At 44.7% G+C, this 16,374-nt stretch overlaps 1 protein-coding gene across 3 annotated transcripts; it reads right to left on the reverse strand.

Moving 5' to 3' along the window:
• Positions 1 to 501: 501 nt before the first annotated feature.
• Positions 502 to 2,614, reverse strand: LOC126992354 (uncharacterized). Of its 3 annotated transcripts, none has more exons than XM_050851058.1 (2): positions 1,880 to 2,614; positions 502 to 1,762 (listed from the first exon to the last, which is right to left on the reverse strand). In XM_050851058.1, the coding sequence occupies exons 1-2, from the start codon at positions 2,579 to 2,581 to the stop codon at positions 599 to 601; spliced, it is 1,866 nt and encodes a 621-aa protein (XP_050707015.1). In that variant the 5' UTR covers positions 2,582 to 2,614; the 3' UTR covers positions 502 to 598. The 3 variants fall into 3 exon arrangements, with proteins under 3 accessions (XP_050707015.1, XP_050707016.1, XP_050707014.1); XM_050851059.1 differs by having other exon boundaries at positions 1,997 to 2,612; XM_050851057.1 differs by having other exon boundaries at positions 502 to 1,879; positions 1,997 to 2,612.
• Positions 2,615 to 16,374: the final 13,760 nt, after the last annotated feature.

Here is a 16,374-nt window from a genome sequence, read left to right on the forward strand (position 1 = left end):
GGGTTGAGAAACTTGCCATACGAGGATAGAATCAAACAGTTAAACTTGCATTCTCTAGAAAGGCGAAGGGTGCGTGGAGACATGATCGAGGTTTATAAATGGATGAAGGGCTTTAATAAGGGAGACATTCATAAGGTTTTGTTGGTAAGAGAACCGGGTAGGACACGAAGTAACGGGTTTAAACTGGATAAATTCAGATTCAACAGGGACATAGGCAAAAATTGGTTTACTAACAGGGTGGTGGATGAGTGGAATAGGCTTAGCAGTCATGTGGTGAGTGCCAATACAATTGTCACATTCAAAAATAGACTAGATAAATTCATGGACAGCGATATTAGGTGGGGCTAGATACACGGGAGCTTAGGGTCAAAGGAGCTGCCTCGTACAGGCCTACCGGCCTCTTGTAGACTCCTGCGTTCTTATGTTCTTATGTAACAGAACCGAGTGATCTGTTGTGATCTTGCAGGGGAGGTGGCTATGATAACAACAACAACAACAGAATATCTAGATTGATAAGAAAGACAAGAAATGATAAGAAATGCTAAGAAACATGGTACTAAGGCGGCCGTCACGGGTCACAGGCATGTCCGTGGCTCGCTTACTGAGCCTCAGCGGCCTCGCGCCTCCGCCACTCGGCGATCTCGTCACGTATATGTCGGTGGCACAGCAGGACGGCGTCCCTGTCGCCCTTGATATGCAGGGTTCGCCTGACCCGCACGATGCTGACGCCGTGGCTCCGCCGCAGGTCCTCCAGCTGGCGGTCACTGGGTCCTGCAAGGCGGGAGATGAATCTCTGCGCCACGGTGAGGCTGCGGTAGGCGAGGGAAGCTGTGGCGGGGGCGGCAGGGACGGTCACTGGTGAATGGACTTCGCCCCGAGAGGCTTCTCCGTGCAGGGGTGCCTCCTCTTCTGCGGCACCGACATCAGAGGCTTCCTCCCCTCTTGTGGCACCGACATCAGAGGCTTCCTCCCCTCTTGTGGCACCGACATCAGAGGCTTCTTCCTCCTCTGCGGCGGTAACATCAGAGGCTTCTTCCTTTTCTACGGCAGGAACATCAGAGGCTTCTTCCTCTTCAGCGGCACCGACATCAGAGGCTTCTTCCTCCTCTGCGGCGGTAACATCAGAGGTTTCTTCCTCCTCTGCGGCGGTAGCATCAGAGGCTTCTTTCTCTTCAGCGGCATCGACATCAGAGGCTTCTTCCTCCTCTGCGGCGGTAACATCAGAGGCTTCTTCCTCTTCAGCGGCACCGACATCAGAGGCTTCTTCCTCCTCTGCGGCGGTATCATCAGAGGCTTCTTCCTCTTCAGCGGCAGGAACATCAGAGGTTTCTTCTTCCTCTGCGGCGGTAACATCAGAGGTTTTCTCCTCTCCTTCGGCACCGACATCAGAGGCATCTTCATCCTCTGCGGCACCGACATCAGAGGCTTCTTCATCCTCTGCGGCAGGATCATCAGAGGCTTCTTTCTCTTCTGCGTCACCAACATCAGAGGCTTCTTCTTCTTCCTCTTTCGCGGCAGGAACATTTGAGGCTTCCTCCTCTTCTGTTGCATCGACACCCACAACCTCGTGCGCCGCCTCGCCAAAGTCTTTATCTTTCACCGTAAGCACCCTTTCCGGGAGATCCTTCCGTTCACTGTAGGTGTCATCGTCATTGTAAGTGTCATCGTCCTTGTAAGTGTCATCGTCCTTGTAAGTGTCATCGTCCTTGTAAATGTCATCGTCCTTGTAAGTGTCATCGTCATGATCTTCCACCGCAAACACCTTTTCTAGGTAAACTTTCCATTCGTTGTAGGTGTCTTCATCATTGTAGGTGTCATCGTCATTGTAAGTGTCATCGTCCTTGTAAGTGTCATCGTCATGATCTTCCACCGCAAACACCTTTTCTAGGTAAACTTTCCATTCGTTGTAGGTGTCTTCATCATTGTAGGTGTCATCGTCATTGTAAGTGTCCTCGTCATTGTAAGTGTCATCGTCATGATCTTCCACCGCAAACACCTTTTCTAGGTAAACTTTCCATTCGTTGTAGGTGTCTTCATCATTGGCGGTGTTTCCTTCAGTATACATGGCCTTCTTTCCCTTGTCGGGTTTCTGTTCCAGTGGCCATGTTGTGGGAAGGGCCTGGAACTGCTGACTGGCTTGCTGGAGGCCGACTTTGTCTTCATAGATGTACAAGTAGAAGCTGCCAGGTCGCCCTCCATCCAGCAGCGCCTCCAGGAACTCCTCCAGGCTAACGCGGGCCTTGCGAGTTGCACCGCGGCGGTACGCCACACAGATCTTGATCTGCGTGGCTTCGGCGTCTGGTTTCCCGCTGCACCTGAAGAGGTACTCCAGGTCCAGCGGGGCAGTGACGGAGGTGGGGCCGGACGCCTCCGGGAAGGCGAAGGCGGCCACCTTCCGCGAGCTGAGGGCTCGCCAGCACCCCCGACGCCGGCAAAGGGTGATGGTCACCTTGTGGGGCCGAGCCCCGCCGCTGGCGCCGCCGTCGGCGGCCAGCACGACGCAGGTGCCGAGCACGGTGCGTCGGATGTTGTGCTTGCTGCAGGTTTTAGGGAACATTCTGCTCACTAATTTTGTCTTCATTTGTATTGTAAATGTTTGACAAAAGTCATGGTGAACGAGGCGGCGGCAGTTACAACAAAATAAGCTGGTGGCGGCCGCCGCCCCTTGCCCGGCAGAGCCTGCCCCCACTGCTGCCAAGGCTCAGTTTCCTGCATTGTGTGTTTGTGTGTGTGTGTGAGAGAGAGAGAGAGAGAGAGAGAGAGAGAGAGAGAGAGAGAGAGAGAGAGAGAGAGAGAGAGAGAGAGAGAGAGAGAGAGAGAGAGAGAGAGAGAGAGAGGCGGGGGGGGCGTGGTTCTACATACATATAAACCATAAATTCTGAGTGCTCCCCATACACACTCGGGGTACAAAAAAAACAATGGTAAACACAATGAAATATAAAAACGACGCAGAGGCTTTTCTTTACGTCCGGAGCAAGAGGAATAGGAGGAGAAGAAGGAGGGAGTTATGTTAAAGTTGATGAAGAATATGTAGATTATGAAAAAAAAGAGAGAAACGAGGTAGACGATGAAAGGAAGAAGTTTATAATAAAAAAGAAGGAAGAATATGAAGAAGAGAAAGAAGGCGAAGAAGTAAAATATTAACAAGAAGATGAAAAAGAAGAAGAAGAAGAAGAAGAAGAAAAAGAAGAAGATGGGAGAGAAAAGTGGGAGAAAGACTATAAATTAAGAAAAAAAGTATAAAAAGAGAAAGGGATTGAACAGAACAAGAAGAAGACAAAAAAGGAGGATACATAGGAAGTGAAGAAGACGTAAAGATGGGGAAAAAAATAAAAATAAAAATAAAGAGAGGGAGGAAACCGATAAACAATAAGAAATAGAACAAAACGTAGACATGAAGGAAACGAAGAAAAAGAAAAGAAAATAGAGAAAATACCAACAGAAGTAAAAGTAGCATAAGGAAGAAGCAGAAAGCGAGGATGATGAAGAAGGAAGAGCAGGAGAGAGAGAGAGAGAGAGAGAGAGAGAGAGAGAGAGAGAGAGAGAGAGAGAGAGAGAGAGAGAGAGAGAGAGACAGAGAGAGAGAGAGAGAGAGAGAGAGAGAGAGAGAGAGAGAGAGAGAGAGAGAGAGAGAGAAAGGAGGGAAAACTGGTGAAGAGGAAAAGAGGGTGAGAAAAGAGAAAAGGTACTGTGAGAAACTTGAAAGGAGGAGGAGGAGGAGGAGGAGGAGGAAGAAGACAAAGGTGGTATAATTTACGAGAAATATTATGTTCGTGGGGATCAATGGCGTGTGTGTGTGTGTGTGTGTGTGTGTGTGTGTGTGTGTGTGTGTGTGTGTGTGTGTAGGTTTGTCTAACGTACACACACACACACACACACACACACACACACACACACACACACACACACACACACACACACACACACACAAATCACGGTCATAAATCACATCTCGACCCACACAACAAACATTTAATGGCCGTGGGTTGACACTTTTCTCCCTCCCTTCCCTCCCTTTCCTCTCCCTCATTCATTCTCACCTCCCTACCTCCCTACCTTACTCTCCCTCCCTTTCTCAGCTTCCTATTTCTCCTCTACGGCTCTCCCTCCCTCCCTTCCTCCTTTCTTTTCTCTCTTTCTCCCTCCTTTCCTCCCTTTTCTCTCCCTCATTCTCACATCCCTACCTACCTTCCTTTCCCTCTGTCAGGACCCAGAAGACGAGGAAACAGAGGAGTGAGATATACAACTGCGTAAACATCTGACAGGACAAACACTAACAAAAAGGGTGACATATATATATATAAGTGTAAACATCTCAAGTACAAAAGAGGGGAAACAACGAGGGTAAAGGAAAACAGATACCCAGAGAGGAAAGGCAGGTATACAACTGTGTAAACATCTGACAGGACAAACACTAACAAAAAGGGTGACATATATAACAGTGTAAGCATCTCAAGTACCAAAGAGGGGAAACAACGAGGGTAAAGGAAAACAGATACCCAGACTCAGATACAGAAAACAGATGCCCAGTGGGCGTGGTCAGAAAGTGTGAACAACCATTGAAAAAGACTCTGACCCGTGACGTCAGTTGTGGCGACATGTTATGAGCCAATAATTTAACAGAAAAATCACTGAGGGAGTGTCTTAAGACTGACTCACGAATAGCAGGAGAAGTAAAACAATACAACATAATGAGCGAGCAGATGGGTGTGACAGGAAGTATTGGCCATTGGTTATGTAGAAAATTAAGGGCGTGTCAAGGATGTAAGTCCACCTAAAGCAAAGAAAAATGTGGCCTAGAAATCAGTGGTATGAGTAGACCGAGCTTGGTTCTCGCCTCAAGCAGACCTGCTACTCACTCAGCCGAGAATGGCTGTTGTGATCTTAATCGTGAGTAGAAATTCGAGAATCTAAGGGAAACCGACTGTATTGTCCTGGAGATTATAATGTAGGAGATGTGAAGTAGGATTGTGAGTGGGACAGGATTGTGATTAGTGCAGCAGATTGCTGTAAAAATCGTTCAGATGGTGAAACAAGCATGAAATTTGGCACAAACATTCCTAAGACTACGCTCTCTTAGAAAAGGGCGCTGGCCACCTGAAAATCCAAGATGGCGGGTATTTTTCAAAATGGCCGCCATCTATGTTGAGATTCACCGGTTTGGGAGCATCTATTGGATGGAATATGCCATTTTTTTTTTTAAACCTCGACTTTTAGGTTATAAAAATGTTCCATACCACACATTTTATTGAAAACCCTTACTAAATGAATTGTAACCAAGATGGCGTACAAAATGGTTGCCATAAAAGAGTTTTTTTCTATCCACAGCGCTAGCAGACATAGAGACCAACTGTTTTTATTTAATGGTATATTCATGTGATCAGACAGTTTAACTAATATGTTATTTTCAACTGAAATAGTAATGGTATGGTCACATACAACATTGTGTCTAAGACTGTAACCATAAAAAGAAAAGAAGAGAAATACGGACTAAACGCAACCAATCTATGTATAGGTCTCTCAACCTACACCTTTGAAAAATTCGAGGATAAGAAGGTAGGCATGGCATGACACGTTGGATGCTCAAGCTAGATTATCTACTGAAGAGAGGGAAATATTTATCTAGACTTCACATTTGCAAGTGCACATAGCTGTGCAGGGAAGACCCAGCTTGTAGCACTTGCACCTTACCCGACAGCCTGCTTTGCATCCACATTTGGCAAGCTGTTGGCAACTCTTGGCTAAGGGCGAGTTGGTTGTCCAGAGGACTTGCCATGCTTCACCAGACTTTTGCCATCCCCACTCAGCAGGGTCCAGTTTAGTGTTGTTAAACAACAAGCGACAGTTCACATGGTATTTTGCTGCATTTTTCCTGAGAGTGGCCTCTATGCCATCACCTTCATCCAGCCTTGCTGGATCCATTATCAGTGGCATTTCATTAATTTCACTGAACATGGGAATGTTCCTTGCCAGCATTGTGTACCCATCATGGTCTAGGACATGATGACTTGGAGGTGATATCAAGTTCTCACCTCTTTTGTCCTTCTGACAAAGACAACACAAACTCCAGTTTGTTTTTCTACTGCTCAATATTGGATTGGCATCACATTCTGCCATGATTTCACTTTTGATTAAGGCCGAGGGGTTATCCTTTTACCACCTTAAGCAAAGCACACATTCCTGTATGGGATTCAACTAGGTTCGGTCTCCCTACACCTAGCCCGATCATTCATCCAGTGCCATTTAAGTCCCGTGTGATCTGTACACCATCCGGGTAAGTACATGAACCATCATGTACAGCCCCCATACCCTTGGCTCGGCTCTCCCGCGCTGGCACATCCTGTCTATTCAGGTGCGGCTATCTAACTATAGCTGGTCTGGGGCTGTTAGAAAGCATTTGGGACACTAAACTAAACTATACTACAACTACTAGTCTAAGACTACAGGATTAATAAAGCTGGATTAGCTGGCACTGAACCCCATGCTGAGTTACACAGCAGTGATGTCACCAGTGTGCCCTGGTTGTGTGCAGACATACACTCTTTTACATTTATTAATTTTCCTTCAAAATTGATGAGTTATTCGAAAGAGATGGCCTCATTAGGATCTAAAACCACAGAAACCAAGATCCATGCTTAAAATGATAATTGTTGAACGGGCATTATTTCTCATTATAATTATTGTTTCTACCTTTTCTTGGCAGCCATATAGCCCCCATATTTAAAGGTAAACTGTACTGGGAAGCTACAGAAACATAATATTCACAAGAAATAGTATGGAAGAGCTTTACCATATTGCTAGAAGCAAATACATGCCATTCTAGTGAAAAATTAGCCAAAATCTGTCGATACTGGCCGCCATATTGGAATTTGGCCGCCATATTGAATTTTTTGCGTGGCCAGCGCCCTTTTCTGATAGAGGGAACTTTAAAGAGCACTTGTGCAAAATTTCATGCTTGTTTCACTATCTGAACGATTCTTATGAAATATGCAATTATCTGCTAGAAATCATCACCATACGAGCATTCGAAGATAACTAAACGTTTATTTCGATATGTAAGCAGCAAGGGTGATCATAATACAGGTCATAAATAAATTACAAACCTAACCTTTACAAAAAAGAGTTAATATGTAAAATTAGACACAGCTGAAGATAAAAGGGAATTCATATAGGGCTTCTTTTACATGGGATTGAGGTAACACATTTGCAAAGATTGGCTGATCTAAAGAAATATATTTACAAATTCCCAAGTATTCAACAAGTGCCTCACTAAGTAAAGAGTAGTCGGTGGTTTTTTTCGCCGAATTTGCTTATCACTCTCGATTGAAATGGCGATATCATAGTGGACACAGAGGAGGGCAAGTCCGTTCAGGCGCTCTTGGCCGACGGTTCTCCTCAGATAGGTTTTCAGCCTTTTCAATGCCGAGAAAGACCTCCCGGCTTCCGCGTTGGAGACTGGAGGCGGCAACAGAGTTTTCAAGAGAATGGCGAGATTGGGGAACATGCTGGTGCCGGCGTGTGCCTGGGCTTCTTTGATAGTTTGGAAGACCGGAACAGACAATGGCCAGTGCCTTCACGAGTGTAAGGGATTCGATGTCGAGCTCGTAGAGCTTCGTCGCTTGAAGCACAGCCGCAACATCCGTTGTTTCAGGGCCTTTGAGGAGTTGCTTGAGCTGAAGTGCGACAGGCACTGTATCGTCGCCGAACCGACTCTTCAACTCAGCCAAGACGTGGTCCACGAACGGAATGTACACCGCCCGGCGGTAGTACTCCTCAGCATTCTCGCACGGAACATTTGATCGCTGGGTCTGTCGTCCACAAAGTCGTGGCACAGGGATGGTGTTATGCGATGACCCCACCTCGACCAAAAGCTCTTCCGCTTTCATGAACACGTCGTGGAAATGATTCTCCGCATCTGCTCTGAATTTGGCAGAAATGGTCTCGATGCCACGAGTCGTGGCATAGGCTGACACCAGGGCCCGTATCCTCGACATCTATTAATACTAAACTTGGTATTAACTTTCGACTTTGGTATTAACTTCACTCTCAAAGTGTATCCTCAACAACTATTAGCCTAATACCTACTCTTAACTTTGGTATTAACTTGAGAGTGCTGGCGAGGACTTCTAAACACTTAATAGTAAAGTTAATAGTGAAACCCAGACCCAGACCCATATCAACATGGCCACCGGACTTCCTCGTCCAGCCCGCCTCCGCAATTTAGAGTTTGATAGGGCGATTTGGAACTGTATAACGATGGTGAACTTGTCAAGACATACATATTAGACCGTGCAGGAATGGAGTATGTGACTGATTTGGTGAGAAGAGAGCTACAAGATCCAGTTCAAAGGGAGCATTCCCTCACCCCGGGGTTGAAAGTGATTTTGACTTAAAGATACTTGGCTACAGGAAAAATGCTGCAGTGTTCAAGTGATGAGTTAGGGGGTAGGCCAGAGTAGTGTAAGCAGGGTGATTGTGGAAACTCTGGCCGCCCTCAGTGACCCGTAGGTAGTCGGGAGGTTTATCCAGTCTCCCCTTGATAGGGTGGAGATTCGTGTAAAGCAAGCAGAATTCTACCAACTTGCCGGTGTTGTGGGAGTGATAGACTGCACCCATGTGAAAATAATGGCACCAAAGGAAAACGATGTAGTTTATGTCAACAGAAAAAAAAATAAACATAGCTTGAACATACAATTAGTGTTTGATGCCTTTGTTATTGATTAAAATGTGAAATATTCGAGTTAAGGAAAACAAAACATGGGAAAAAAACTTTTATTTGTAGCAGAAAGGTACACACATGCAAATGAAAAAGATGACATTAAAATTGCATTAAAATGTCATTTAGAATATGATTTATAATTATTGCTGCCGGTTATTCATATTGAGATAATGGTGGTAAGAAAGCTTGTTAGAGACGTCTGCCAGTGTGAGGGAGGAGGAACGAAAGGTCGAGGTGACCACATCACGAACATCATGACTTATGAGTGAAGTAAAACGAGGTAACTTGGTTTCTGTTTACAAAGTTCCAAGTGGAAAAACAACTTTATTGTGAATTCAGTGTATACTTTTCTGGAGTATTGTGTTTACTGAGTGAATTGGTGACCAATCTGTTGCTATTTGTGTCTTGCTTGAAGATATTCATCATTGGATTCAAAGCTATGGTATTAATGTGCAATAGTCATCATAACAAAATACGTAGTAATTAATTATATATGTCAACCTATTTATTTTCATGAGATCATGGTATGACCTCTGAAAAAATAGATTTTTTTTATCTTAGCTCCATTACAAATTCCGTATATAATTACTCTATTAGTGGAATCTAGTTTTCAGCATCTTTTATTATTATGCCAATATTCTAAGCACTCAGCTTGCAAACACGCTTAGGTTTATGTTGTCAGTTTGGGTCGGACTTATGTGAACACTTTACCAAGTGACCTAAGATTACTCAATGCTCGCAAAGCTATGGTATTAACGTGCAATGGTCATCATACCAAAATACGTAGTAATTAATTATATATGTCAACCTAATTATTTTCATGAGATCATGGTATGACCACTGAAAACATAGCTTTTTTTTATCTTAGCTCCATTACAAATTCAGTATATAATTATTCATATATTCAATAAAGTAGTGGAATCCAGTTTTCAGCATCTTTTATTATTATGCCAATATTCTAAACACTCAGCTTGCAAACACGCTTAGGTTTATGTTGTCAGCTTGGGTCGGACTTAGGTGAACACTTTCCCAAGTGACCTAAGATTACTCAATGCTACCATATAGGTATACTACATCTTTGATTGTGAGTTCATCAGAGAGCACTGGAGAGCAGCATGAGTCTAATTAGGTGCTAATGAATATCCTGCCTGCATCACAGACTACATAAAATGCAAATATGATCAGTGCCTAAAGGCGTTATAAGCTAATGATGGTAAATATATATATATATATATATATATATATATATATATATATATATATATATATATATATATATATATATATATATATATATATATATATATATATATATATATATATATATATATATATATATATATATATATATATATATATATATATATATTGTCTGCCCTAATGTCCCTCCCACTTTTGAAGGCCAAATGACGCCCCTGATTGTAACAACGCATCTTGTAACACCCATGACTGGGTGCCGGTGCAAATCTCCTCATTTAACACTGAGAAATTAATCTAGGCACTAGGGAACTCGGAAAAATCCAAGTTAGAGAGTGCTGGCTGTGGAGATTGAACCAGTGACCTTCGACATACAAAGCCATGTCTGTCAGTCGAGCCAATAAAGGTAAAGGTAAAGTTGGGGCATACGCTATAGCAGCGCGTGGCCTCGGTGCTCATCTCCGTAACATTGGGCCTTGAGCCTGTGGTGAGAGGGAGCCCATTACCCCGGGACACAGGGCCAGTGTGACATCCGGGCTACCACAGTTTCCCCAGGTAGTCATTTATCGACCAGCCCGAGAGGGAGGATGATCAGCTGGGTGAGCTGCACGCCGACTGCCCAGGCCGGGATTCGAACCCGGGCCCGCGTAGAAGCCAGGCATGCTGACCACTAGACCACGGAGGCGTATTGGAGCCCAATCTCAAGTGAACCCACTCACAATGGCACACAATTTTTTTTCCGGTAAATTTTGTGCTTTGAATGAATTTGCTAATCATTTCTGTCGAAAAACAGCACAAATTATGTTTCACCCCTTCCACCCTAACCTCCTCAGTAATAAATAAAAAAAGTGACAAAATCATAGCCTTGAGGCAGTAATATTCAGCCCCAGCATCAAAAAATTATACTGCTGCCCTATGAAAGGCATCTCTTAACTCCGATGAAGTAGGTGGTGACTGTGGTGGAGCAGCTTCATTGTCATCCCTTGCAGTGGCTGGTGTCATTGGGCCAGCAGATGTTGAAGCAGTGGCTGGTGTCATAGGGCCAGCAGATATTGAAGCAGTGGCTGTTGCCGGAGCAGCTAATGGTATCTTTTGCACAAGTAATGAACAATGTGCTGGGATGGTCTCTAGCAATACTGATAAAGTGTGTATCTACAAAGAATATGAATTTAAGGGTAATTAATAAATTGTTTTAATAAGAATATAAAAGTTTTTGCCAAAAACATACAGGCCAGTCAATATTTCACTGCTGCTTGACTATTGCTGCTGTCCTATCCCTAGCACATCATGTCAATGCTGAATGGCTCTGGTACCCCTTCAAATACATGAGACGAGCAGCCTATGATGTCATACACCAGTTTATCTACCACAGTTAATGTCATAGTTATATAGGCAGGCGCCTGCGTATCTGTGGTGCCACATGTGTGGGGCACTCAGGTGCTGGGGGAAATGTCATTGTTATGATGGGGCAGGGGTAGACCAGTGTATGCTGTGAGGCCTTGGTGTGGAAGTTCCCTGTCTGAACTGTGCAGCTAATCCCCCATACAGTGAGGGCCTTTTTTACTCCCTCAGGGGCTGTGCAGCTGAGAGAGTGGTGTACATGAGTGTGAGTGTGTAAGTGTGTGCCTGTCTTGGCTAAAACCCTTCACTGGGGGAAGACAACCAAGGTATTTAGATAGATTGATAGTCATTGACAGATGAACATTAAAAAAATTTCTATATCAAATATGCAGTTCACTGCTATGAACTTATTAACTTTAAGCTGAAATAAAGGCATTGTGGCCAGTATAGCTGCATTCTGTGAGCACATAAAAAACTAACTAATATATGTTTTACATTTAAAGACATAACAACTAAAAAAATTACCAGTCTGCCGCTGCTCATTCTTGCACTTGGCAATGCAAGGCTTTGATTTTGTTGTACGTTGTACCAACGCCTCTCACAGTCATCCTGCGTAGGGTCCACTCCAGGGAAGGAACTGTCAGGGTATAAATGTGAAGCAAGTTTCTTAATCGTTTCACTATGGCATGCTTTTTATTTCCCATACCTTCTCCAATAACATTTAATACATGCTGTGATGGAAAGCTAAATCAGTACCGGTATTTTATTTACATGCATCATAAGACATTAACTTTTTAGTTGTTATGAACATGGCCATAAATACTACTTTTCATTACCTACTTTTCTAAAATGCTTTTCTCTAAGTAGGATGATATTACACAATACAGCTATACAAAAAAATTCAAAGCATTAATCTTAATTCCATTCTTTTGAGTACTTCTAACCTAACATTATATCACCAGAAACTGTTTGACCAATGCTATCAAAATAATATTTTAATCTTACTTTACCATTCTCATCAAATCTACCTATTCCGATATAGTCTTAACATAAAATATTTGTAAAAGTGTTGAGAGCCTGGCATGCACAACCCACCCACCCCCCCAAAAAAATATAAATAAGGAATAAATAAAATAACAGGTAAATATGACTAGACTCTCTTATACTAACCCCCTTTCCACCCTAACAAACTTGGGGACCTACCATGTTAGGTTAGGACGTGTTTGGTAGGACAGGTTTAGCAGGAGTTGGTTTAGTTATGTTAGATTGTTGAGGGAGTGGGGGTTGCAGCAGAAATGGTCATGATGATGCTATTCACATGGAGCAGTAGGAAAAAGTATGTCCTGTTTGGAAACTCTGTGGTTGTGTTTGTATACAAAAATACCCATTTGACGAGGTTAGGTTAGTTTGCAAGTTACTTGAATCATGAACATGTGAATATGTAACAAAAAAATAAAAGCGTTAACCTTAATTTCATTATCTTGAGTACATTCCAATCTAACATTATATCACCATAATCTGTTTGACCAATGCTATAAATATACTATTTTAATCTTACTTTACCATTCTCACAAAACCTACCTATTCCCATATAGTCTTGACATAAAGTACTTGTAAAAATGTCCATAGTCTGGCATGCCTAGCATCCCCCCCCCCCCCAATAGAAAAAAATAATAAACAAATAAAAATAAATAAAGAATGAAAACAGGGCAAATATGCCTTAACTATCTATACTAACCCCCTCTTCCCCCCCAACAAACTTGGCATGTTAAGTTAGGATGTGTTCGGTAGGACGGGGCAGGTTTGGCATGGTTAGGTTTAGCTATGTTAGGTTGTTGAGGGAGAGGGGGGTTGTGGCAGAAATGGTCATAATGAAACTATTCAGATACAGAATGAAAAGGTATGTTCTGTTTGGAAGGTCAGTGGTTGTGTTATTATGCAAAAAATTAGGTTAGGTTAGTTTGTAAGCTGATTGAACCATTAATATGTGATTACCAACCTTGTTACAGCTTCTGCCACTTCAGTCCACGCTCTTCTTATCCTCAGGGGTGATGCTCTTCCCATAACACCCTCTGATTATACGTATTTTTTCTTGAATTTGATGTAAGAAGACCGTTTCATCTGGCGACCAATTAAACTTACTCCTTTTCTGCGCTGGTTCTCCGGCCCGTAGATCATTAGGGCAGATGACGTGGTTATGGCGCGGTAATTTCAGCAGAGCAAGTTGTGACGCAGGAGGGGAGATAAGGGTATTGACGAGTGACGGAGTTAAAACAGCCTTGGAGGCTGCTTCTATCTGCCACAAAACTCAGTATTTTCTTGTGTTTGCCATTTATTATGTTTCTGTTGTACATTTATACATCTTTTCTTTATTTTTCTTTTGAAATATATACTTAATTCATGTCGGATGTTTACGTTTTGCACGGAGGCGTCCTTAGCAACGAGCCCGCCATAAAGAAGAAGAAGAAGAAGAAGATAATAGTAGCCAGGATTTGCTAATACCTACACTCAAAGTTGACGAGGATAGCTTTTACTCTTAATAATTTGAAACTATTAACTTTGATAGTAGCTTTAAGAGTAAAAGTTAATAGCTCTCGAGGATACGGGCCCAGGTCGCCATCTTTTCTCTGAAGAGTTCGGCTCTGCTCGAGAGCATGCGCCAATATACACTCCACTCAACCAGTCCAACGAGAAAGCGGGGAACACTATGGCGATGAGAAGGAGCCCAGCGGTGGCGTCAAGTTCTTCCTCGAGAAAAACAGCGATGACAGGCAGAAATTCAACGAAAACCAGCACTGCGTCATGCCTCTCAATCCACCTGGTGGGGCACAGGGGAACAAGCTTTTCGCGCTTGGCCGAGGTAGGCTTGACAACCTCTGTGAAGCGGCGAGAGCGCGTATTCCAAGAATGAACGAAGTTATACACCTCGGTCAGTGTTTGAAGAGCGATCTTCACTGCCTTGACGTCACATGCCTTCGTCAGCACTCGATTCTGCCGGTGGTTAAAGCAGTGGATTGGCTTGGCCAGGGTGTCCTTCTTCATGAGTACTGCGGCACACCCTTTGAATTTTCCCATCATGGCACTTGCTCCATCGAAACCAAGTCCCCTGCACTTTGCCATGTCCAATCCAAGGTCTTCAGCGGTGCGCAAAAGGAGCCAGGCTAAACCTTTACCGGTGAGGTCTTGGGCGTGCACAAAGGCAAGGAAGTCTTCCCTTATTTCCTCTTCGAAGTGCCGAATGATGAAAGTGCCTGCACTAAAACCTACTTTCTGCCTGCATGTGAGGAATGAGGTCACAAAGATTTTTTCCTAGGCCTTTAAATCTTGCTCTATAATATTCAATATACGATTCCGTAACTTAAACACTGAAAATATATAAAGAAAATCCTGAGTTCTCCAGAAATGCAAGAGAAAGGTACCAGTTTTCGTTTTGATTCTCTCAGAAAGTGGACATTTTAGCAGATGGAGGGGGGTCGTCCCCCCCCCCCCCTGGGTACGGGTACTACGGCCCTGTACGAGTATATAGATTATTAGACGAGTGCGGGGCCCATAAGAGCGCGGGTCCCTGGGCACGTGCCCGTTGTGCCCTGGCCCTGTAGGAGAGTGAAAAATTACATCAGACACCGAAAAAAATAAAATCTTGCCTGAGCATCCCGTCCACCTCCGCATAGTAAAGCCCAAGGAACCTATAGAGGAGGAGTTTTTTTTAAAGTTTGGAGGACAGCGTCCAGAGCTATCTAGCGGCGGCCGGCCTCGCTCCCCAGCTCTCTAGCTTTTAGGGGGTATCCTAAATATATTTTATGTTTTCTCAATTTATGTGTATTTCAAATATTTTAGTTATCCTAATATTTTTTTGGGGGGGGCCCGGGCCATCTGGCTCCCCACCCCCGTATCCGCGCCTGCATATGCCTACAGCCGACGACACATTCCGTATTATAGTTGCAGCACATTATAAGCGAGTTAGGTTTCTACTCACTATGCGCAAACACTCTAGATTTTCTGGGAGGGCGGAGATTTTTTGGGGGGCCATAAACATAAAAATCTGTTTACTAGACACCTTGAGGATTACAAAAATGTAAGTGAGAAAAATATATCACCATGGTGCATGGGGACCCATCTTCCGACTAGACTATCTTAACCGAGTATGAAGCCGACAGCTGTAGCAAAAAGTTTGAAAACGCCGTTCAAGGGAGGCTGCTGTTTAGTTTACTACTGGAAGGGATGAAAGAGTGGAGATTCTGGTTAACCCTTTCATTTGGACACGAGAAAGGAGGGGCGTGGAGTCGCTAGGGCAGGATAACGGGGCTGAACTAGGCTATATGGGTCTACCTCCATGATATGGGTCCTAGCGCATGGCGGCCATATTCCGCGCGCGCCCAGTCCCTCCTCCCCTCCCTCCCCAATCCCTGCTCTAAGGGATACGCAGCTGTTACCGGCGCCCTTCACGCGGAGATGAGGTGACGAGAGGATTGAGTAAATGATACAGTGCCGTGAGGCAGCGGCGGCGTGGGGCACAACGGGCGGGCCCGTGTGATGTGATTGGTCAACTCGCGGCCAACCCCGACATTGTGTTCTCCAACAGCGTCACTGTTCCTGCCACCCTTCATGTACAGACGAGCCGCCAGCAGCCGTAAGTGACTGTTACCATGGCCACAGTGCGGTGACGAGGGGCAGGAGAGGCCAGGGCCGCGGAATGAGAGGCAGGGAGCGGGGCGCGGGGCGAGGGAGAAGGACGGGTGTCGCCCGGCGGCGGGCACGTCACCAGAGGCCACTTTGTGCTTTATCTGTCGCCCTTTACTGTGACGGTACTGGCGCCTCTCACACCGAGACGAGGTAATGTGAGCTTCAGGCCAATGGAGGCACCCCGCCGGGCAGCAGCAGGGGACGGGCAGGGCAGCGAAGGGTCGGGGCGGCGTGGCGGCGGTGGCGGAGGGCGGGGCGGCAGCGGCAGCCCGTGACGTGATGGCCGTTACGCTGCGACTCATTCACAGGTATTACACTAGCGTGGGCGGCTTTCCTGTGTCTGCGGGCTGTTGGCACTCCTCCTAGTGGACGTCGTGTTTAAAACAAAAATCAGTATGAAGATGACGTAGCAGCGGTAAGCATGTGAGAGCTCC

The sequence above is a fragment of the Eriocheir sinensis genome, unplaced genomic scaffold (assembly GCF_024679095.1).
Source record: "Eriocheir sinensis breed Jianghai 21 unplaced genomic scaffold, ASM2467909v1 Scaffold45, whole genome shotgun sequence".
NCBI classification, from domain to species: Eukaryota; Metazoa; Arthropoda; class Malacostraca; order Decapoda; family Varunidae; genus Eriocheir; species Eriocheir sinensis.

Bases quoted from the DNA above. Each gene is read 5' to 3' on its own strand.
- LOC126992354 (XM_050851058.1), bottom strand. From the start codon at position 2,581: ATGAAGACAAAATTAGTGAGCAGAATGTTCCCTAAAACCTGCAGCAAG. The intron at 1,763-1,879 runs GTGTTTGCGGTG...TACCTAGAAAAG, and splicing joins GGAAAGTTTACCTAGAAAAG to GTGTTTGCGGTGGAAGATCA.